The following is a 25,500-nucleotide window of genomic DNA, read 5'->3' on the forward strand; positions in this document are numbered from 1 at the left end:
TCCGAAACCAAAAACCTACGTAATTATGTCCTGTGCTCTTATCGAGAATTTTAGTTGCTTTAATTAGTTTAGTAATTGGAATATCTGTGTGCATCACCAGTAAATGTTCTTAGACTACGGCACTGCAGAGTTTATAGTTTAGTTATCTTAATGCAAACAGCAAATACCCTTGAGAATAATAGTGATTCTATGTGTTACAAAAAGCACCTTCGAGAGAAACACAATGCTTTAATGTTAATTTGGTGCAAATATAAACTAGCTTCGCATTCCAAGATGAACACTGTTTTCAGTTAATTGAAAGATAAGAAAATCGGATTCTTTCAGAGGCTTCTTATTTAACGGCCTCGAGATCCATTCTCAAGTAATTATAACTAGCTGGTTTGTGAATTTAGCGAATACTAACAGCTGTTGCAAAGACTGTTATAGATCCACACCATTCCGAATGTGCTAAATGCATTATTACAACTTGTTTAATTCTCTACAATTGATGTAGTGAAGGGAATATAACAGTCATATTTGATTAATTTGACTATATGTGTAAAAATATTAATGATTTGTTTATTATAAATAAGATATTTTCATTAATTTTCATTTCTCCAAGGTTAAAAGTGAAATACGATTTTTTAAATGTTAGTCAACGTTCCTTAATACATAATACTTAATGTTTCTTAATACATATATATATAGTAGATTCTTCCTTCAACGTTGCTATATACACTGTGCTGCCACTTTATTAGGTACACCTACCTAGTACCGTGTAAGCCTCCTTTAGCCTTCAAAACAACCTGAATTCGTCTAGGCATGGATTGAACAAGATGCTGAAAACGTTGTGCAGGAATGGAGTACCATGCAGACATGAGTGTCTCACGCAGTTCCTTGAGATTCAACGGAGGTGTAGGCCTGAAGCGAACAGCCCTTTCCAGCTCATCCCAAAGATGTTCAATAGGATTGAGATCCGCGGGCTGAGCAGGCTACTGCAGCAAAGAAAAGTCATTGTCATGTTCCCCGAACCATTCCATAGTGATTCGGGCTTTGTGCACCCGAGCATTATCCTGCTGGAGGTAACCATCTGACTGAGAATAAACTGTGAACATGAATGGATGCACTTGGTCAGCAATGATGCCTCGTGGCACACGTTGGACCCAACGTGTGCCAAGAAAACGTTCCTCACACCATTACACTGCCCCCACTACCTTGCACAGTAGTCGTCAGACATGACGGGTCCATGTTGTTTTCGCCAAATTCTGAGCCTTCCATCAACATCATGCACCAGGAACTTAGTGTTTTCTAATCCTCAATAGTCCAGTGCTGGTGTTGATGTGCCCACAGAAGGGGTACTCTCTTGTTCTTCATTGATGACAAAGGTACGCGATGTGGCCGTCGGCTGTTGTAGCCCATTCGCGACAAAGTGCAACTAGTGATCCTTTTGCAATATTTTGTTCTGCGCTCCAAGATTGTAATTCTGACGTGATGTGCGACATTGTGGCTCATCTGTTTGTTTGCACAATTCTAGCCATCCTTGTCTGACCTCTCTCATCAACAAGCGATTTTCTTCCACAGGAGTGCCGTTGAGAGGATGTTTTCTGTTCGTTGCACCATTCTCGATACACCCCTGAAAGTGTGGTGCATGAAAAGTTCAGAACTGCCGTTTCATAGATGTCCAGTACGTCTTGCACCTACTACCATGCCACGTTCGAAGTCCTTTAAATCACTCCTTTTCCCATTATTGCTACGGTTTATACGCTTAACTGATACTAGAAAGGGTGTTCTGCTGCATTTATATCCACGTGGTCATGTGACTTGCAATGTTGTGGGACAAACGATTTGTGTGCACAGCAGGGGTGTACCTAATAAAATGGCAGCACAGTGTATATATATCTATATATATATATATTACTCAGTGATCACTGAATAATTATGAGCACCCCCGTCTATAATGGACTTGTCGCATTGTTCGCAGTACAAATTGGCAAACAGCTTCCTGCGCTACAGCAGTGGTAATGTGCATCTGGTGATGAGAGTCGAAGTATCAGTTATAGGACGTAGTAAAGATATCACGGAGTTTCAAAAGCACATGATTGTGGGTTGTGGGAGCTCGTGCGTCGGTGCTTTCATGTCGGAAACATCATGTGTTATGGATTTCTCCCGACCCGCTGTGAGTAAGGTATACAAAGAATGGTGGCGAAGGGTCAAATCACCTCCCGCCGACACCACTGTAAAGGATTACTCAAAGTGGATGTTCCTCGTCAGCGAAGGGCACAGCGAGTTGTACGGGCAAGACAGAGAAAAGCACCTACTCGACAGTAAAGAGCAATACATTGCATTCTCCAAATTCGCAGAAGACCTCTACAAGAGGAGACGTACCCTCATTGTACAACAACCAAACCGTGACCAACAGCAATAAAACTAATTCAAGCTGAGAACTGAAAACGACAAAGTGTCATGACTGCCGCATCGTGGACCCTACAAGGAAACGGATTCTACCAAGAATAAAGGACACGGCTTACAACCATTAGAATGACTACAACCCTGGACTTTTCAAAGGAACACACCGACCTGGATCGTGCAGTTCACTGCCACCAAGCCATTTTGGCGAACAAAATCGAGCACCTGACTCGATTACTTTAAACCCAAACCCAGGCGGGAAGAGGGGAGACACCCTGTTCCCCCCTCTCTCCGCCGACCCTCCTTTTCCTTCTGGTGAGGCATGGACATGCCTCACTGACCACCTGGGGACATCTACTCTGTCGCTCCCATACTTCTACCTTTACCCCCCAGCCTTCTGCCTCTCCTCCCCCACTCTATCTATACACGATGGAAACGCCCTACATCCTAAATTAATCAAATCAAAAATAATTTTCGCCCAGTCTCGGCCTATCATATCCACTGCCCTGCTCTTGCCGTTTGAATGCATGGACGCTATGCGCTGTATGCAAACATTCAAAAATAAATTACAACCGCATGTGCATATATATATATATACACACTTATATATCTTCAATTTTTTTTTTTTTTTTTTTTTTAGGTCCTAGCTGCCGAAATCTCAGGAAATTAAGCGGCAGGACCTGCCAGAGTAACTTAAGTCAAGTGAGTTCCTGGTCTGCCTCCATGGGGCGAAAGTGGGGCAACGTTGGGCCTCAATAGGGGTCCAGCGGCTAAATGACCAGATGAACAACGGTACACGACACCACACAAATACAATTCCCACACACTTTTAAATCTCTGGCTTTTCCAGTCAACTGGTTCACCCACAATGTAAACTACGAGGAGATGGGGGAAACCCCTGGTGCCGTTGGACCCTAAACACACTTTCACTTTCACTGTACGGGCAAGTCACTGTGCGGCTGTTGACATCGCAATGTAATATGGAGAAGGTAAGGACAATATCCCAAATGAAGATGCGCTACCACTCATCCATATTAGAGTTCCACAGCAGACGACCAAAGCGACACCCCTCTGCTCACTGCTGATTATCGTTGACAGCGAATGCTGTAGTGTCAATAGTCCAACACGCTGATTGGACTGTTGACACCAGAGTCCTCTAGTGTTCAATATGCTAGTTAGACACTGGAAGATTAGAAATAAGTGTGCTGGTCAGATGAGTCCAAATACCTGGTGTAACACGTCGACGGCTACCTTGGGGGTGTAGTGAAAGAAACACGAGTCCATGGACCGATCATGCATGGTGCCCGCTGTCAAGGTAGGCGGCGGCGGTTGCTTAGTATGGGGCATACTAAGTATAGCAAGTCCCATACTTAGTATGGGACTTGCTATATGAGAAATATTTCCCATATATACAGTAGTAGCAGTAGTGGTAATGGCATATGATGCAAGAAAACAAACTTATAAGAGAATGAACCAAAAAAAAAAAAAAAAATACTACACACTTCATCCATCCATACCCTCCAAGGATTTGTTTGTTTAGTTCTTCCTTGAATTCATTCAAACCATCCACTTCCACAACAGATGAAAGCTTGTTCCAACAATCTGCCACCCACTGGCTGAAGGCAAGTTTCCTCAACTTGAATTTATGCCCCCTCATGATGTATGTAGTCTCAGCAAGAGGAAGAATGCCATTCAAATTCAGTTTATTCAATACATTTAAGACTTTAAGCACTTCAATTGGATCTTTCCGCAGGTGCCTAGTCTCCAGATGCTGCAATTTCTAGAAATGAAACCTTTCTAGGTAAGGACACCCTTTTGTTCCTTTCACCAATCTGGTTGCCCTTCACTGTCCCTGTTCCCACAGATCTACATCCTTCCTAAAGTGAGGACTCTAGACCTGTATACAGCACTCAAGGTACGGCCTGACCATGGCCTTGTACAAAGGGATAATCACCTCCTCATCGCTGCTAGTAGAGTTTCTATATATCATTGACAAAAATCCATGAGCTGTCCTGGCAGCCCGTCTGCACTGCTCAGAGAATCACACAGTACCTTGTGTTTGTCAACGTTAAACACTGTCTGCCATTTCTCAGCCCATCGACCCAATTTTCCTAAACTTCGTTGCAGTAGCTCGCCCTGATCACTGTGGTTAACCATCCTGCCAGTCTTTGCATTATCTGCATACTTAGACATTAAGCTTGATATACCTTCATCAATTTCATTAGTAAATATTGAAAACAAGGATGGACTCAATACTGAACCCTGGCGGAAGGCTTTTGATACTGTTGCACACTGCTCCAGTTTATACAGCAGTCTTTTATGTGCAACTGTACCAAAACCCTTTCTGAAAACCAAGTATATGATATCAAAATTATTTTTTGCATCCAGTTCCTTGGTCACTGCATCATAGTAATCTATCAAATTGGTTAAACAAGGCCGCCTCTTAACAAATCCATGTTGTGACTGCAGTATAATAATTTAATTCCTGTTCAGATGGACATGCAACAAGTTATAAATAAATAATTATAAGATTATTAAACATAGTAATTACAGTAAATAAAAGATCCCCCACCACTTATAGAAATTTTCAGGAATCTTTACCAGCCTGGACGCACAGTTACATTTTAACGTTTAATTTCAAACTATATACTACTTCTTTCATAAGCTTTTGACTTATCTGTATCTAATCTTCAGCATTCATGGCTGTTAGAGCAAACTCAAAAGCAAATTGGTAACCAAGTTGTAACTACTGTAAGGAGCGAATGGGATCCTTGCTGATGTTCAACAACTTCTTGCCATTCACCTTAAAATTCAAAATTCAAGATTCACCTTAAAAATCAATGTCGTCTGCCAACGAGTTGAGCAATAATTCAAGAAAAAGCCAGGAGTCTGAGCACCATAAAGGAGGGCGGAAGAAGAGTTCTAATGCCACAAATACAGTACTTTATTCCTTCAGTAATTTTTTCGACTTTTTACTTTTTGATAATGTTTTTCCAAGTCATTATTATAACCCATATTAGAATAATGAGATTATGCCTGGGTACGACATTAAGTTTGGTTTTATGAACTAATTAACTAGCCGCCTACAATGGGAACATTATCCAAATTATTAATATTGAAAAATGCTGTGACTGCATCTGGCTCCAGCTTCAAACCCGATTTTCAGGAAATATCATGCTAACTGTCAGGACTGCCTATAGGTTTAACTTACTATATGAATATCAGCACTCCTGACATTTAGAGGCACTAGGAGGTAGGAACCATGTTTTCTATCTTAAATCTAATTTCTTCTTCATTCAGCAAAAATAACTAGACACGTACCTATGATCCCACGGCAATAACAGTTTGAAGATTAGTAGTAGTGGCATGTGATGCAAGAAAGCAAGTGTATGAGCTTATGCAGCATCAGCCAAAAAAAAAAAAAAAACAATCACACCATTCCCTTCAAATGCCTGTCCAGTTCCTCCTTAAATTTATTCAATCTATCAACTTCCACAACGACAGATGGAAGTTTATTCCAGCAATTAACCACCTAGCTAAAGGCAAATTTCCGCACATCTATTCTACATCTGTCTTTTCTTAATTTGAATTAATGCCCCCTTAGGTTCGTAATCTGAACAAGTGGAAGGATCCCGTCAGAATTGAGCGTGCTCAACCCATTCAAGACCTTATACACCTCAATCAGATCACCGCGCAGGTGCCTAGTCTCCAGCCACTGCAATTTGCAGAACTTAAGCTTCTCTTGGTAAGAGAATCCCTTCATTCTCCTCACCAATCTTGTTGCCCTTCTCTGTACACGCTCAAGTAAATCTACATCCTTTCTAAAATGAGGCCTCCAGACATGTACGCAGTACTCAAGGGGTGGCCTGACCATTGCCTTATACAAAGGGACAATCACCTCTTTCTCCCTGCTAGAAAAATTCCTATATATCATTGACAAAACCCCATGACCTGCCCTGGCAGCCTGTCAGCATTGCTCAGAAAACTTCATATCTGACTGCACAATTACTCCCAGGTCTTTTTCATTTTCTACCACCTTAAGCGTAGTATCACACAGTTGGTACGTTTCTCTGGGGTTACTTCTACCGATATGCAGTACTTTGCATTTGTCAAGGTTAAACTTCAGTTGCCACTTCTTAGCCCATCTGCCCAAATTATCTAGATCAAGATGCAGAAATATCACCCCACTCTTCATTGAAAATCTTACACACACACACACACACACACACACACACACACACACACACACACACACACACACACACACACACATAAAATAGAATTATATATGTCTCTAGCATACCCCGAGATTAATCGTAGGACTTTGGGTTCCGTTTATCACCTATAAGTCTTTGATTAGCCTGAGAATGGATTATTATTATTATTATTACTCATATTATTTCTCCCTGATTGGGACTTCCACCTCATGACGGGTATTGCTACCAAGTACACAGGGTGGTTGTTGTTATGTCTGATGTTACTGTTGGTCGAGGAACTCTCTGACTATCCTACAGGTGTTCAGGATTGCGACTTTCTGGAGTTCCTTGTAGGTGTTCGCTGGGAGAACTATTGCTGCTAGGCTGTTATGTAGGGTCTTTGGCACCATACCTGTGGTTGACACGATGATCGGGAGGGTCGTTACTTGTTGCGTATGCCACATCTCTTTGATCTCCTGTCTTAGGTTTGTGTACTTCCATATTTTTTCCCACACGGGTTTTCTGCAGTTTGCCAATGTTGGGTACGGCTATGTCAATCAGATAGGTAGCCTTTTCTTTTTGTTCACAAGGATTTTGTCCGGCCTGTTGTACAGGATTGTCCTATCCGTTATTATGGCGCGATCCCAGTACAGCTTGAGGATTGGGCTCTCAAGTATTGCCTGGGGTTCGTACTTGTAGTACGGTACACTTTCTTCGATCAACTGGTATTTCCTTGCTAGCTTCTGATGTATTATCCTGGCTACCTGGTCATGTCTATGGTGTACTCAGTCTGGGTGATTACTTTGCATCTCCCGGTGATGTGTTCAATCATTTCTGAGGCCAGATAGCATCGTCGACATGTGTCACCGGATACTACAACTTTCCTTGGCGATGTATTTTCTATAGTTCCTGGTGTTGATTACCTGGTCTTGGATGGCGAGCATGAATCCTTCAGTCTCTGGGAAGAGCGTCCCGCTCGCGAGCCATGCATTGGAAGCAATTTTATCTATGTGATCTTGATGGAGATCATTGTAGTGTCTGCCATAGAGTGTCTTCTCTGCCCATCTTTCTAGATTCGTTTGTACCTCCTGGTTGGGGGGGAATCTCCTCGCTTAGGTTGAGTGGGCTATACCGCTTGTCTATCTTCCTTATGGCTTGGTGGAGTGTTGCTGTGTGTTTCTTGAAGTAATCCTTCAGGTTAACAATCGCTGTTTTATGTTGTTCGATTAGGTCTATCAGGGGCCCCTTCCTCCTTCTTTCCGAGCAATTGTCAGTCTCTCCACGGCTGACTTCTTGTGGTGTTGGCGGCTTCTGTTATTATTATTGTTTCTCTTATATTATTTCTCCCTGATTGGGGGTTTCCACTCAGTGACGGGTACTGCTACAGCTACACAGGGTGGTTGTAATGTCTGGTGTGTTACTGTTGGTCGAGGAACTCTCTGAATATCCTACAGGTGTTCAGGATTGCGCCTTTATGGAGTTCCTTGTCGGTGTTCTCTATTCAGACCTATTGCTGCTAGGCTGCTATGTAAGGTCTTTGGCACCATACCGGTGGTTGACACAATGATCGGGATGGTTGATACTTCTTGCATATGCCACATCTCCTTGACCTCATGTCTTAGGTTCGTGTACTTTCTAATTCCTTTCCTCGTGGATTTTCTGGACATTGTTAGTGTTGGGCACTGCTATGTCAATCAGGTGGGTAGCCTTTTCATCTTGTCCACAACGGTTATTCCAGTCTGTTGTGCGAGATGGTCTTATCCGTTATTATGGCGCGGTCCCAGTACAGCTTGTGGGTTCGTGTCTCTCTAGTACTGCCTGGGGGTCGTACTTGTAGTATGGTACACTTTCTTTGGTCACCTGGTATTTCCTCGCTAGCATATGATGTATTATCCTGTCTACCTCGTCGTGTCTATGAGTGTACTCAGTCTGAGTGATCACCTTGCACCCCGTGGTGATGTGTTCGATCGTTTCTGAGGCCAGGTGGCATCGTCGACATGTGTCATCTGACATTTCGGGCTCCTTTGCAACGTATTTTCTATAGTTTCTGGTGTTGATTGCCTGTTCTTTGATGGCCAGCATGAATCCTTCAGTCTTGGGGAAGAGCGTCCCGCTTGTGAGCCATGCATTGGAAGTAGTGTTATAGATGTGATTTTGATGGAGGTCACTGTAGTGCCTGCCATGGAGTGTCTTCTTTGCCCATCTTTCTAACTTCGTTTCTTGTGCCATCTGGGCAGGAGGGGGGGGGGGGTTCCTCACTTAGTTTAGCAGGGTATACCACTTATCTATCTTCCTTATGGCCTGGTGGAGTGGTGCTGTGTTGTTCTCGAATAATCCTTCAGGTTAATTATCGCTGTTTTCTGTTGCCCCTTCCTTCCTTCCTCTTTCCGAACTATTGTTAGTCTCTCTGCTGCTGATTTCGGGTGGTGTTGGAGGGTCTTGGTCATCATTGTGCTTGTCTTTCGCATGATATCTTCTAGCTCGGTGTTAGTCCAATCTATGACTCCGGAGGTGTATGTTAGTACTGGAGCTGCATAGGTGTTTATGGCTTTAACTGTGTTCCCTCCGTTCAGTTTTGCTTTCAGCAGGCTTCTGAGTCTCGGATGATATTTTTCGGTCAGGCACTTCTTGATTTCCTTGTGCTCTAACTGCTGAGCCTGCATCATCCCTAGATATTCTATCCTTCTGTCATAGCTTAGATCTATTTACCACTCAGCAGCTGATAGTTTCGGCCAACTAATTTTCCCTGATGCAGTGTGTGAGTCTTGCATTTATCTAGACTAAATTCCATCTTGATGTTCTTGCTGAATTCTTCTGTGATCCGGAGTAGTTGCTGAAGTTGCTTCTCGGTTGCCGCGTAGAGCTTGATGTCATCCATGTACTTTAGCTGGGTGAGGGTGTACAGGTTCTTTCTTCCTTCTTTGAGGTTATATTTGAGGTTATTTTTATTATTATTATTATTGCTCTTATATTATTTCTCCCTGATTGGAGGGGTTCTACTCCGTGACGTGTACTGCTACGAAGTACACTAGACATTACAACCACCCTGTCTGCATAGGGTGTGTTGTAATGTCTGGTGTTACTGTCGGTCAAGGAAATCTCTGACTATCCTACAGGTATTCAGGATTGCGACTTTCTGGAGTTCCTTGTAGGTGTTATTTGGGACACATATTGCTGCTAGGCTGCTATGTAGAGTCTTTGGTGCCATACCGGTGGTTGGCACGATGATTGGGATGGTTCATACTTCTTGCATATGCCTGAGACATGAGATCTCCTTGATCTCATGTCTCAGGTTCGTGTACTTTCTAATTTTTGGGTTTTCTGGACATTGTAGTGTTCGGCTCCGCTATATCAATCAGGTAGCTAACCTTTTCCACCTTGTCCATAAGGGTTATGTCCGGTCTGTTGTGCGGGATGGTCTTATCCTTTATTATGGCGCGATCCTAGTACATCTTGTGGGTTCGGGTCTTTAGTACTGCCTGGGGTTCATATTTGTAGTATGGTACACTTTCTTTGGTCAACTGGTATTTCCTCGCTAGCTTCTGATGTATTATCCTTGCTGCCTGGTCGTGTCTATGAGAGTATTCAGTCTGGGTGACTTGCACCCCGCAGCGATGTGTTGGATCGTTTCTGAGGCCAGGTGGCATCGTCGACATGTGTCATCTAACATTCCGGACTCCTTTACGATGTATTTTCTATAGTTCCTGGTGTTGATTCCCTGCTCTTGAATGGCCAGCATGAATCCTTCAGTCTCGGGGAAGAGCGTCCCGCTTGTGAGCCATGCATTGGAAGTAATGGTGTCGATGCGATCTTGATGGAGGTCATTTTAGTGTCTGCCATGGAGTGTCTTCTGTGCTCATCTTTCTAACTTCGTTTCTTGTACTGTCTGGGCAGGATGGGTTTCCTCGCTTAGGTTGAGTGGTGTATACCACTTATTTATCTTCCTTATGGCCTGGTGGAGTGGTGATGTGTTGTTCTCGAAGTAATCCTTCAGGTTAACTATCGCTGTTAACCTGTTAACTATCGTTATTATTATTATTATTATTATTTTTTTTTTAATTTTTATTATTCAGGAAGTTTAATGGAGACTGAACTGTTTAGTTTCTCATTGCAAGTTGGTATTTTCCAATGACAAAACTAAAGTGAGAATGAACAAAGAATGTACAAAACAGAACTGAGAATCAAGATGCGAACTACTATTACAGTCATATGTTGTGATAGTAGGATATTACATGTGTATATTGTCTGTAAATTGCGTGTGTTTTGGTGCCGATTTTCTGTTTTCTGCACGGAAAACCTGAGTTTCCGAGGAAAAAAACTATGCTAACCTCGCGTGAGACCGTAACTCAGCCACGTTGTGAAAAAGCCCCATAAAAATTCCTCGCGTCATCTACGAGACTCCAACTCAGATCAGGTCTTTACCACCCGGTGTGGGGAAGACAGCGATTCTACCAACTATGTTACCTAGGAGGGCTTATTATAGTCATATGGGCTGCTATAATAGGCACAGTGCCTACTCCTTTGTAGTGTAAAGAGTATCTTACTGAATAATTAATGCCGATCTTGAAACGTGGTAAATGTGAAGTCATAAAAAGTGTATTGGAGATAAAGAGAGAGAGAGAGAGAGAGAAACAGTGACGTTATCTGCCTTCGGCGATGGAATATCGTGTTCATTTGTACATTGAGACAAATTTACTGGCGTACTCTTGTAGTTGCCACAACAGATATTAGACTTCACATAGCTCTGTTCTGACATACATGTAGGACAATTTGTTGCGGAGAACTTCTGGATTAACTCACAGCAGCTAATGAAGTTAGTTTACCATTATGTATCCTAATTAGCACAAATAATTGCCACTTTGCTACAACGACTGATATGCAGATGAATTAGATGCGATAAATTTAGGGAAACATAGGTCTTTGGTGAACGGAGATGCGCAGTAATTTTCCCAAACTGTCCGGCGAATGGTATGTGACAATAAAGGACACTGCACATAATGATCGGCGCTAACGATGCAGAACTCGCACAGCCTGTGTATCGTTAAGGGCCCAAGAGTTGCATTACACTCCCGCAGAACAGCCGGAAACTGTCGCAATTGTCCGGTATAGTCATAGCGGGAGATTTGTTTATAGTGAGCTCCTGCTATCTTTTATCACATTGCGAACATTTGATTCGAAACATTTAATAGTCTTGAACAATGCGAAAATTCTTCTATTCAAGCTTCAGAAAGCTACACATTTAGCAGCTTCTTTCGCAGATCCCGTGACAACCAAACTGTACTTTAAATTTGGAAATATAACAGTTGGACGAAAAATCTAAGTTTTCGTGATTTCGTCCAACAAATCCATCGCGTAACGGTTTTTCTCTAGCATCCCTCACCTAAGACTGGCTAACTCAGACATTGTGTAAAATGTACAAATGCAAAATACTACAAAGTACAGCAGTAACCCCAGAGAAATGTATCAACTGTACGGTACAACACTCAGGATAGGGGAGAATGAAAAAGACCTGGGAGTAAGTGTGCAGTCAGATATGAAGTTTCTGATAGTGCAGACAGGCTACCAAAGCAGGTCGTGGGGTCTAGTCGATGATATACAGGAATTTTGCGAGCAGGATAAGGAGGTGATTATCCCTTTGTATATGGCAATGGTCAGGCCACACCTTGAGTGCTGGAGGCCTCATTTTAGGAAGGATGTAGAGTTGCTAGAACGAGTACAGAGAAGAGTAACAATACAATATTGGTGAAGGGAACAAAGAAGTGCTCTTACCATGAGAGGCTTAAGTTCTGCAAATTGCAGCTTCTGGAGACTAAGCATCTACGAGGTGATCTGATTGATGTATATAAAGCCTTGAATGGTTTGAGCAGGCTCAATGCAGATGGGATTCTTCATTTTGCTCAGATTACGAACCTAGGAGAGCATAACTCAAATTGAGGAAAGAAATTGTAGAATAGATGTCCAAAAATTCGCCTTTAGCCAGCGGGTAGTTGATTGATGGAATAAACTTCCATCTGTCGTTGTGGAAGTTGATGGCTGAAATAAATTCAAGGAATAACTGGACAAACGTTTGGAGCGAATGGATGGGTGAAATGAGAAGTGTTGTTTTTTTTTTTTTTTTTCTATGCCTCTACTAATGTTAAGTTCATAAAACTTCGCGTCATTGACGGGATTCTAACTGCAGCCTTTTCTACGCGGTGTGGGAAGACGATGATATAACTACTGTGCGCGAAGGCTTTTCATCCAAGCTTGGTTTTATCTTTTCTCATGACCACTCTCGTGTGCATAATCTATTCTGTAGCATGTGATCCAACACTGACCTTTCAACTAGATCTTAATCCATCGTTGTTAAAACAAAGTGAGCTCCGATGCCTGTGAAAATTTTCATAACGACAAGAAGAAATTACTTGGATCTGTCGTTTCTTATTATGCAAAAACTCTATGCTGTACTGGGGACATACTGTTATTTTGATGCGACCCGTTTCTACTTTGCTACGCTTTTATAGATTTTAATACCACTTTTATAGTCCAGAATTTTATAGCTACGGTATATGAAGAGCATTTGAACTAAAGGTCGAATATCGACTTTACAGCCAACACATGTACCAGTTTTAAAAGATTTAAGTTTACTTAAAGCATTGGCAGTCGCTTGCCTATTCGGAGGTAACTTCAGGGAAAAAAAATCTGTTTGCAGTCGTGCCGAGAACGTCGTTATTGGACATTTGAACAATGGAAAAGAGTTATCTGGTAGGACGAATCACAATACACTTTGTTTTGCAGTGATGATAGGCACAGAATGTAGCGATAATCTCAGGAAGCGAAGCACCCTGCTTGCCTTGTTAAGACTATCCAAGCATCTGATCGTGGTATCATAGTATGGAGAATGTTTTGTTGGCACGAACTGGGTCCGTTGATATCTGTGGAAAGTCAGATGTCAACCAAGGAGTACTTGAATTTCGTATCACATTTACTGTACCCGTACATGTTACACTTCACTTTTATCCCGAATGTGATGGCCACTTTATGGATGACAATGCAAAAGCTCACCATGCGAGAATCGTGTAAGGATGGTTCGGAAAACAGGACACGGATTTCCACCATCTTCCCTGGCACCCACATTCACCTGATCTCAACCTTAGTGAGAATGCGTAGGATATGCTGGAGAGAGCTGTTCGGCAACGAAGTCCTCTTCTTTCTGCATTGTCGCAGCTACGAGATATTTTACTGGAAGAATGGTTACAATTAGACCAAAACACAGTTCTTCACATCATTGACGCGATTCGAACCCGACCTGTTTTCAAACCGTGTGAAAAAAGGCTCGGTTACCAATGATGTACCCGCGAGGGTTTAATATTATGAATTTCAAGATCGGAGAAGAGTTAGCGAGACACCATATTATTGGAAAAGGACAGCTAAGTTTCTCTCTCTCTCTCTCTCTCTCTCTCTCTCTCTCTCTCTCTCTCTCTCTCTCTCTCTCGCTGGATTCTACTGACTTCTCAGTAATGGACACTGACAATTTTTAATGCAAGAAAATAGAATATATTACTATTGATCTGAAAGGACCAGGGTCGAGGCGGGGCCTTTTACAGGTTTGAGTACTAGTTCATTCCAGTTTTAATTCTAACATTTGTTGGTGGCATTGCTTAAAACAAGACCATGATAAATTATGGTATTTGAAAAATGGTTGTTTTCATAGTACTGTGAAATGTAAGGTTCTACATTTGGATAATAGCAATCCCGATTATCTTATTACTTGAGAAGAAACAAACTTAAGGCAGTTTACAATGAAGAGGACTTAGGAATATTTGTGCAATCGAAATGAATCTCTTTCAGTAGAGTAGAAGGCTGTCAGGAGAGAGCCTGTAATATTTTATCATATCATTTATTGTTAAAAATACATATACAAAATGTATATATAACAGGTATAATGTTTAGCAATTTTACCCTTCGAGGCTTAAAGAGCAAGGGTTTTACAAGAAATGATAGATGAATTGGTAGAGTGTAGCCCAACATCAAGGTAAAGAACTCCACATCGCGAGTAAAAAAAGAGAAAAATTAGATGTAAAATAAATAAAATAATATGTATATTATTCCTAAAAATAAACGATAAATATAAACAATATTTACACATCATAACTTAAAACTTAACATGAAGAGTAAACTAAATTTACTGAATATTTAATCTGAGCAGTCAGAATAACATGGCCCCTCGAATTGAGTCAGTCTGTGGTATTTTGTCTTTAAAGGTCCACAAATGATAACATTGTTCAAGCTGCGAGAAATATCTGACCAATGGCATCGGCAGAACTGGTGGAAACTAGTGATTAAAACGGACTCTGTTCAAGAAAAACGTGATTTTGGATGCATTTTCGATATATTTTATTCTCCACAAACATGTTGAAATCGGCATCCAGCTCTTTTTTTTTTTTTTTTTTTTTTTATGTGAACCCCCAAACACGAGAGGTATTAGAACCTATAGTACTTAGTACCATGCTTGGGTTGGAGGTTGAGAAGACGAAAGAAGATATTTGTTGACATTGGACTTGAACTTCTGTAGATTGTAATTTTCAGGAAATACGTATGAAGGAAGGTTGTTCCAGAAAACGGCAGTTGAATGAATAAATGAGGAAGATGAAAAGTTGGTTCTGTGGGTTTGAAGTTGCACAGTAAATGGATGTTGGCTGGTGGCGGCACGTCTTCGGACTGTTTTGAAAGAGAGAGCGGGAATTATAGAAGCCAATTCAGAAGAACAGTGCCCATGGAAGTATCTGTAGAAGAGGCATGCAGCAGAAACAGTACGTCTATGAGAAAGCGAGTGGAGAGACTCTGTTAGAGATGAATCATTAATTAACCTAACTGCCCTCTTCTGAATGGAATCAAGAAGCTTGAGAGAGGTTTTGGGGGCACCGCCTCAGATGTGGGAACAATATTCCATGGCAGGGCGAATTTGCGATTTATACAGAGTGAGCAGCTGTTTGGAAGAAAAGTAACGCCGAGAGCGAAAGAGAAAACCAAGTTTTTTAGATGCAGAGGAAGCAATATTTGTAATGTGCTTTTGTTCGTGGACAAGTGGAAGCGTATGAGCTGGCAGGAAAAGATCTGAAAGGTAGAGTCGAGTTTTATTAGCACATGACGTAAGACCTATTCTTGTACACAACAGATTATGTACAAGAGAAAAGATTATTTCCTTATATAACGCCTTTGTTTGCTACGCCGTAAGTATTATTTATAGTTCTGAGACTCATTTGAGGAAATATGTGTATTTGCTGGAAAATATGCGAGTTAGCCATTGATGTAAAGGAGTTATTTCTTCAGAAAGACCATTGAAAGATTAGTTATTCATATGTATAAGCTATTCTTTAGAAAAGTGATTAAAAGATTTACTATTGATAGGGAACGTTCTTCTTAGAGAGCGAGAGAAAAGAAGACCAGTTTTGTAGACGCAAGGTGTGGTGACGAGACGTCTGCGTGGAGGCTTAATCTAGGCATTTAAAGTTTCGAAAGGCGAGAATAAACTACAATTCTAAAAGATTAGATGGTAATTTGTTCCAAAAGTTGATTATCCTTTGGCTAAGATAAATTTTAATATATCCAGTCTACAGCTACCTTTCGCTGATCTCTGTTTTCTATTTGCGCTGTCTACAAAAGAAGGTTTCCCCATTATCAGGTTTACTGAAGCCTTTCAATGCCAACGTGTAAGTCAGTGCTTAAGCGCCATTTTTATGCGTAGCTAACCATCTCATATTCTGAAATCGTACATAAAAATATCTTTGTGCTTTTCAAAGCTTTAAATATTCAACCTAGATATCTGGTCTAGACTTTGTAATCCGCAAAGTTTCCACAAAGCGAAAATACATTTTGGATGTAAAAGTGAAAATAAACAATTTTTTATTCAAACATGTGATAAGGAATCTCATTATTTTCAACACTCTGCCACCGTGAAATTTATATATGGTTAAAATTATGTCTTTTGTTCCTTGAAAACACCTGAAACAATGAAGTACAGAACCACTTAATTTTAATTATAAATAGCCACTTTATAATTAATAAAAAAAATTCCATTTATTAATCAATTAATGAATTTCAATACAAATGGACATGCTCTTAAAAATTTTATATAGACAACCTTAAAGCACCAATTTTATACGATGATGACCCTTTATCAACTTCAAATTATTCCTTGTATTAAAGGTTGGAGAGCACTACTTTATGAGATTAAGAACTGGATACCGCGCACTTCACCAAACAGCATCGAGCCGACCCATTAGGAAAAACCTTACGGCTCTTTATTTTTGCTGGCTTCGGTCTCCCAGTTAAATTTTGTTGTCGCAAATTAAATTCTTTTCTGCTAATTATATAAAATTATAAACTAACGAATGCTATTTTCTTTGTTTTCAGGATAAAATGTTTGGTAATTTGACTGAGGCATTGCACAATAATAAGACTGTTCAAGAACATAATGGACACAGTGGACACGTTGGTACGCCTGACTATTACAATACTATTCACACACTGGCATTTTTGTTCACAACTATATCTGTGGGAGGTAAGGATCATATCACTAGAAGATTAGTTAGCAATTTCTTGTGAAAATAGAAAGTATCTGGTAACAAGGGGGGAGGGTTGATAACTGATATCACAGCGACCAAATATGAGATTTTAAGTACAGTTCAGTACAGTGAGCTGCTGTTGCATGCATACATTTGTTAAGTGTGAATGGGCGGTTCGAAATATTCAAAGTGAGTACAAGCACCTGTGCGTATGACAGAGAGAGAGAGAGAGATATGCTGAATATTGTTATAGCTTATGAATTCAGCGAATGGTTGCTGTTAAAATGTAGTCAGTGTGCCTATTGAATAATACTAAATGAATTCCAGATATTTGGATAAATTCTCTTTATTTTTCTTTCTCTTTATTCTCTTTATTTTCCCATGGCACTGCTATGGGACTTTTGTGATACCCTACAGTGCATTTACGGGCCAACAGGGATCATGGGGGCGAACTGACCACAGAGTACAATGTGGGACAGTCCACAGCACTTCAGGAGGACTATTCGACGTATTCTCCACCAAATAAGGTAGGAACGTCTGTTCGACATGCCCTACTTACTTGAGAAACACCTGCCTCTCAGGCGTTGCTGCTAACATCGCAGTTGATCAACAGATGACTGAGAGAGATTGTGGTCGTCAAACGAATTGTGTTTCATTTTGTATAATGCTGATGGAAGAGTACATGAGTAGCAACCAAAACAAGAATCGGTATACCCCAGATGCATAGTATGTACAAATGAGGCCTTCGTAACAGTGTTCTGGTTTCAGGAATGCCCCTGTGACAGTATAATGGTCTTGCCACTTGTACAAATATAATACACAATGGTGCAATATGATCTAAATCGCTCATAAGCCTTAAATCCAACAATAAATCTGGAGTGTTTGCCGCTGATATCTCTGATACTTGTGACAAAACGTTTGTAGGTAAGGACTTATCACACCATCACAGCCAACCATGAAAACACGTCGATATTCTTGTTGCAGCCTAGCAGTAACAGCGATAGCGTCTGCCAGCAGGATAAGATTATGTATCGTGATGCCGGCCATTGATGTGTGTATGAATAGTTTTCTGAGCACTCTGCAGACCATCTTCACCCTTTCCAAATTCCCCTGACTACCCTTATCGTATATCTGTGGTAGGAGGTCGAATGGGCTGGCAGACGTGTAGCTCCCCTACCCTCCAGTGCGGAACAATTATAGAACACATTACACATAACATGGTGATCCATATCTCCGGATGTGTTGAGAGACCATGGAGGCCAGATTCAATAATCGCTAACTGGTCCTATTGCAATGTTTTAATAATTAGTAACTGGCCCTATTTCAATGGCTATATTGTTCCCTACCAAAAATATTTGGACATTAGCATTAATAGTGGCATATGATGCAAAAAGTAAGCATATACAGTATCACCTTCCCATTTTATCTATCCATTTGCCCCGAACGTCTGTCCAGTTCTTGAATTTTTTAAGCTATCAACTTCCAACGACAAATGGAAGTTTGGTCTAGCATTCAACAAATCGCTGGGTAAATGCAAATTTCTGCAACTGTCTTTCCTCAGTTTGAATTTATATCCACTCAAGTGCATAATTCCTTTCTGTTGTTGGTAAATCTGCTGATCCTGGAGCTTTTAAAATTTATCAATTGTTCACTTCTACATTTTACTACAACTCACAAATATTTCCATGGTACTGTTCTTCAGAATTGGCTTCTATAATTTCTCCCTCTCTCTTCCAAACCAATCCAAACATGTGCTGCAATCAGTGAACATCCATTTACTGTCTTACTTCAAACTCACAGAACCAACTCCTCTTCCCTCTCATTCATCCTTCAACTTCAGCCCTCTGGAACAACCTTCCTTCATATATATATCTCCTGAAAATCACAATCCACAGAAATTCAAGTCCAGTATCAATAAGTACATTCTTCTGTATTTTAAACCTTCAATTCATGCACAGTAGTAAATACTGTAGGTTATATTACCTTTTGTGTTTGTAGTTTTTGTTTTAAAAAAAATAAGATTTTTTAAATCATTAACAATTAGCGCGGGAACCTTAATTATCAGAGTTATCTGTTAGGTTACCTGTCATCACTGCCAAGTTAATCAATGATTAAAAATCTGAATTTTTTTATATCTTACTAAATATGTTTTTATACCTTTCTAAATATAAAAAAAGTTTCATACCTTTCTGACTCACCATCGTGTTCACAACTATCAAGATTTGTACTTGAAGAATGGTGTCGTACCAGACAAGTGCTGATGCTGATGCTGTTTGTTTATAGTATTAGGCTACTTGTTTTTTTTTTTGTTTTTATCTCGATAATTCACTAGTGGACAGACTAGCGCCAGTGCATCACATGCACGCAGTGAACCACCAAAGTAGACAAATTGGCATCGCTCCAATGATATCTCACATTGTGACAACTCCTACAACGAGTCACCACACCACCTCGAACAAGCAGCGTCACCAATGGAGAAGACTTTTTGGTTTTTGGTTTTTTTTTTTTAGGAGCATTAGCAACTAAGGCCATATTGCTCCGAGATATGCGGTGGTCATTCCCTGACCTTTCCGCATCCTCAATATTTGGTGGTGACGGGCTCGAACCCCGGTCTAATCAAAAAGCGTGTGCTACGCACTGCTGCTCCTACGGAGGCGCCATGGAGAAGACTAATGTTAACTATTCTCGGCGGATACCACCACCCAGATGGCACCGCTTCAAGGCTCGTTAAGTTTTAAGTTATCAAGTTTTGAAAAAAAAAAAAGAGTTTTAATGAACAAATTAATAAAGTGTAGAATCACTTTGGTATTTAGCATTAGTAGAGGCATATGATGCAAGAAAGCAAGCTTATGCAGCATCATCCAAAAAAAAAAATAAAATAAAATAACTCCCATTTCACCCTTCCGTTCGTTCGAAATACCTGTCCAGCTGAGCCTTAAATTTATTTAGGCTATCAACTTCCACAACAAGGGATGGAAGTCTGTTCCACCAACCAACTACCCGCTGGCTAAAGACAAATTTCCACACATCTATCCTACATCTGTCTTTCCTCAATTTGAATTTATGCCCTCTCAGGTGATTGTTCTGAGCAAGAGGAAGAATCCCATCGGCATTGAGCATGCTCAAACCATTCAAGGATTTATACACCTCTGTCAGATCACCTCGCCGATGCCTAGTCTCCAGACGCTGTAATTTACAAAACTTAAGCCTTTCTTCGTAAGAGCAACCGTTTGTTCCAATCTCTAATCTTGTTGCCCTTCTCGTTCCAGCAGCTCTACATGCTTGTTGAAATGAGGCCTCCAGACCTGTATACAGTACTCAAGGTGTGGCTTGACCATTGCCTTATACAAGGGAATAATCACCTCCTTATCCCTGCTAGAAAAATTCCTGTACATCATTGACAAGACACCATGAGCTACCCTTGCAGCCCGTCTGCACTGCTCAGAGAATTTCATATCTGCCTGCACAACCACCCCCAGGTCCTTTTCATTCTCTACCACTGTCAGTGTAGTACCACAGAGTTGATACGTTGCTCTGGGGTTACTGCTTCCAATATGTAGTACTTTACATTTGTCTATGTTAAACTTAATTTGCCACCTCTCAGCCCATCTGCTCAATCTTTCCAGATCCTGTTGCAGCAGCATAGCGTCAGTAGTGACCTTAACAACCCACCCTGCCAACCTTTGTATCGTCTGCAAACTTGGACATTAAGTTTGATTTACCATCATCAATATCATTTAAAAATACAGAAAACAACAATGGACCCAACACTGAACCCTGAGCAACTCCACTAATAACATTAGTCCACAATGAGCAGTGTACATTGATTACCACTCTCTGTCTTCTCCCCCTCAACCATCCCTTTATCAATAGCAGCAATTTGCCTCCAATGCCACACTGCTCCAATTTGTGCAGCAGTCTTCCATGTTCAACAGTATCAAAAGCCTTTCTAAGATCCAAGTTATTCCCTGCATCCAGTTCTTTTGTGACTGCATCATAGTATCCAATCAAATTGGTCAGCAAGACTTTCCCTTAACAAATCCATGCTGTGTCCGAGCTATAACGGAAGTCTTGTCCAGATGATCCTGCAGTGCTTATTTAACCAGTGCCTCCATTAATTTTCCTGGAACAGAAGTTAAATTCACAGGTCTGTAATTACTTGTGTCAGCCTTTGATCCTCCTTTGTGAATTGGGGTCATATTTGCACATCTCCAGTCTATGGGCACCTCCCCTGAGTCCAAAGAAGCTCTCATAATAATGGTTAAAGGTTTGATTACTTCCTTTGCTGCCTCCTTTAATATAACTGGATAGATCCCATCCACTCCGGGTGCCTTTTTTATGTTTATCCTCTACAATTTCTCCTCCACTTTCCTCTCAGTTATTACAAAATCATCTAGCTCACTGCTGAGTTTACTTCCCCTCTGGCATTCCCCTTCCTGAATATCTCTTCATGTGTGAATGTAGATGCAGAATACTCGTTTAGTTTTTTAGCCACCTGAGCAGGATCCTCAACTGTTAAACCATCAATATCCAGTGGACCAATCTGATTCATCCCTTTCCTTCTATAGTTTACATAGGTAAAGCGCTCTTTTCTGTTTTTCTTTGCATCCTTTGCCAAGGATTTCTCATAATCTGCCTTTGCCTTCCTAATCTCCTTTGTAACTTGGTTACAGACCAGCTTATATCTATCATAGGCTTCCATGTCACCCATTAATTTATATGTATCCCATGCATTTTTCTTCTCTGCCATATGTTTCATTAGTTCATCTGACATCCATTTAGGCCTAAACCTTGTACAATATTCCTTAGTTGGTATGTAAAGCCTAGTAGCTTCCAAGATAAGTTCTTTGAATGCTTCCCATTTTGAATTTGCTGTTGGTAACATCATCAGTTGGTCTCACTGTATAGGATTTAAATGCTGTCTCAGACCATCATAGTCGCCTTTACTAAAGCAAAATCCCTCCCCTTTACCCCTTATGGTAGTTATCTCTTTGAGTAAATCCCACTTCAGCACACTGTGATCACTGCCTCCTAGTGGTTCCTTTATCTGCAGATTCTTAATGTATGAAGAATCACTACTGATAATCAAATCAAGAGTATTACTCCCTCTAATTGCCTCCCCCGAACAGGCTGATGTAGAAAACAATCATCCAATATATCCACAAAAGCCTTGCTAGTGTGTGAGTGACCAACCCACAAATTCCAGTCAATATCTGGGAAATTAAAATCACCCATTATAAGACTCTCTGATTTACTAGCCGACTCTATTTCCCTGTACAATTTCTTATTATACTCATCAGAGTCATTAGGCCTATAGCACACTCCTACTCTCAATTTTGATCTCCCAATGCTTATGTCACACCAAACTGACTCGACACTGCCCTGTCCAGCGATGTCGACTGGCTTCGATTCCTTGGATTTTATGTGTTTCTTAACTAATAACATAACCCCTCCTCCCTTCCTATCCTGTCTATCCTTTCTGTAGATGTTGTACTCCCCAAATTCCGGTTCTGCATTCCTTATATCTGTGTGACACCACGTCTCTGATATCCCAACAATATTTGCCTTTGATGTTTTGAGCAATACCTCAAATTCATTTACCAAACTCCTAGCATTGGTGTACACGCAAGTATACATGCACCTGTTCCTATTCTTAACTACCCTAACACAACCCATGTGTTTACTCGTACTGCAATGACTTCCCAGCAGTCTCTGAAATATCCTGCAACTTGTTTTCCAGGCTGCTGCTCATTCCAATAGAAGCAGTGCAAGAATCACTTTCACCTCTGCCAGTGGCTACTGTTAATCTATTGGTCCTTGTATCCCCCCAAGCTCGCAGTTTCCCGACGCACCCAACACTACTTCGATAGCGTCAGCAAATATTATTCAACCCTTTCTATTTAAGTGAATTCCATCCCTGTAGAAGCAGTCTCTCCTGTTAACAAGTACAGACCAGGCTGAAAACAATTCTACCCCTTGAGCCTTGCACAATCTTTCCAGGGCCGAATTGATCGACAAGGCTCTCATCATATACTCCCTCCTATCGTGTCTGGGCAGAATTGCAGAATTTAGTGACAGCACCAATGCATTGTGGAATACTTTCGACCAGTTCTTTGTGGCAGGCAGCAGGTTATTTTATATCCATTCCTCTTTCAGTGTTGTTGCCAGTTCAGCTGTAGAAGAGGGACGTATCGATCTCAGCCTGATCCGGTCTTTCAGCTCATCCGAAAGGCGTTCCATTGGATGTAGGCTTGCCCTCTGAGCTGGGCAGTGTTGTTGAGCATAATTTTCCAGAAACCAGATTTTACCGCAATTGTCTGCGCGTAAGAGCATTATAACACTGGAAGACTCATTTCTACGAAACTGCTAGAGTGTGGGAAAACCCCCAAATTATTTACAATGTCAGTATGCTACTTGTCAGTAATGGTTTTTCGCACTACAACCAACGATCCGAATCCGAAACCATGCGAAACAGCGGACAACATGACCGGATTTCGTTGTGATGTGGGGGGGGGGAGAAAGAAGAATAGTCACGGCGCCAATTGTTGAGGGGGAGAAAAGCTGAAGCTAAATAAAAGGAAATTAATTATAGTTACGGCTAATTACGGTACCTTTCATCGTGTATGTTCTAGGTAACTGGTCCACCCCCCCCTCCCACAGGTGTTACCTAGACCTTCTGATGTGGCACTTGCATTACGCCTTCGCACTTTAGAAAAGTGGGATGCTCCCAATATTTTGCACCTTCAGTGTAGATTCGGCGTAATGTGTTCGTCTCGTGGTTTTGATTAGGACCAGGTTTCGTATACTCTCAACATAGGAGAAAGGAGAGAAACTCACCTCTCTTAATGCCGCAGCTTGTACCTGTTAGCGTTGTGTAAATATTGAGGAACTTAATGAAATTAAGTTCATCAATATGCAATAACCCTTATCATTTTGATCTTATTCAAGTCTGGCAATTACTGGTGTGATTAAGAGCTTAGCAATGAGGCAAAATTTTAACATAACAAACGTTTATTGAATATATAAAAAAACACATATACACATCACTCACATTCTCTTCCTGATTAAAACTTCATTATCAAAACATGAATTCCACCAATACAAAGTATTACAATGATTCATTTGGTTATTTTATATCCTTTTCCAAAGGGTCATACCATTAACATAGTAATATAAAAACTCTTATATATATATGGCCATCGCCATTACTTAAGTATCAACATCCTACGTTTAACCTATCCCCTCTGTATAATATTTAAGTGATTTTTTTTTTTTTTTTTTTTTTTGATTTGGTAGTTGTTGGCGCACCGGCTTCTGTGGCCATATTGCACCTCCCAAGGTTTTTGCAGTACTTTGATCCAAGCCCGAGGCGAGAATCGAACCCGCGACCTTTGGGTTGCCGGGAAGGTACTTTACCCACTCGGCTAGCCCGGTCGGCCAATATTTAAGTAAATGGGATAATTAAACCTTTGTATTTACCATTTAATATCCATGCTATTCTCCAAAATTATGTTCCGCGACATATAATACATATCATGCTTAACATAATAAATCATAGGAAGGAATCTTCTTCTTTTAAAACTTAGTTATTCCATTACTATTCCATTTAAAGGTTTGCCCTTCACACACACACACACACACACACACACACACACACACACACACACACACACACACACACACACACACATAATAAAGCTTTTCTGCTTACCCCTCATCTTCTTTCTTGACTCTATGGGCTGGCTTCTCTACTCGGGCGTTTCCTCCTTGCTTCCTTGCTTCTCTGGAATGGCACTGGCACTTAGCTAACTCTTTACCGCGCTTTTCACTTCGACATTTAACACACTACCAAAAGACTGACCGACAACCTCTTGTCAACCACGCGCACAACTACCAAGAATAACTCTTTCTTTTACAACACTCTTCAACCCCTTCTCTCCGGGTCTCGCTAAGGCCCTCTTTTTAAACCTGGATTAGCTGTATATGTTTAGACAGCTACTCCCCCTCATTGGATGTTCTAAGTCCGGGGTCAGATCCCGAGTGTCTGAACAGCGCGTGATGGATAAGGAATCATCACCCCATCCTCCAGAAATTTCCACGACCATCGAACCATGGGTACGTCACAACTCTTTTGGTATAGTTACCACTGTGGCTCTGCGCATCACATGCACAATCTTGACTATTTTTGGCAAGCAAAAATGTTACTTAACACCAAAAACACTTACAGAGAGCTCAAGGTATTTGCTGTACATGTGGGAAAACAATTTTCCCCCACTCTACACCCCGCTCTGGTGTCATCCCATGTGAAGCTCTCGCATGTTTATAAGGGAAGATAGTCTTTCTTGACCCTTTCCTGATCTTACAACGGAAAT

At 41.0% G+C, this 25,500-nt stretch overlaps 1 protein-coding gene across 1 annotated transcript in view; it reads left to right on the top strand.

Moving 5' to 3' along the window:
- The first annotated feature begins 1,936 nt into the window (after positions 1-1,936).
- Positions 1,937-25,500, top strand: part of LOC150080047 (sperm-specific sodium:proton exchanger-like) — a 101,214-nt gene continuing 77,650 nt past the window's right edge. The window contains exons 1-2 of the mRNA XM_090381643.1: positions 1,937-2,164; positions 16,977-17,124. Of these exons, the coding sequence (XP_090237769.1) occupies positions 1,937-2,164; positions 16,977-17,124 (376 nt within the window). The remainder of the gene's footprint in view (positions 2,165-16,976; positions 17,125-25,500) is intronic.

The sequence above is a fragment of the Mastigoproctus giganteus genome, chromosome 9, assembly GCF_048544385.1.
Source record: "Mastigoproctus giganteus isolate SK-2022 chromosome 9, ASM4854438v1, whole genome shotgun sequence".
NCBI lineage: Eukaryota > Metazoa > Arthropoda > Arachnida > Uropygi > Thelyphonidae > Mastigoproctus > Mastigoproctus giganteus.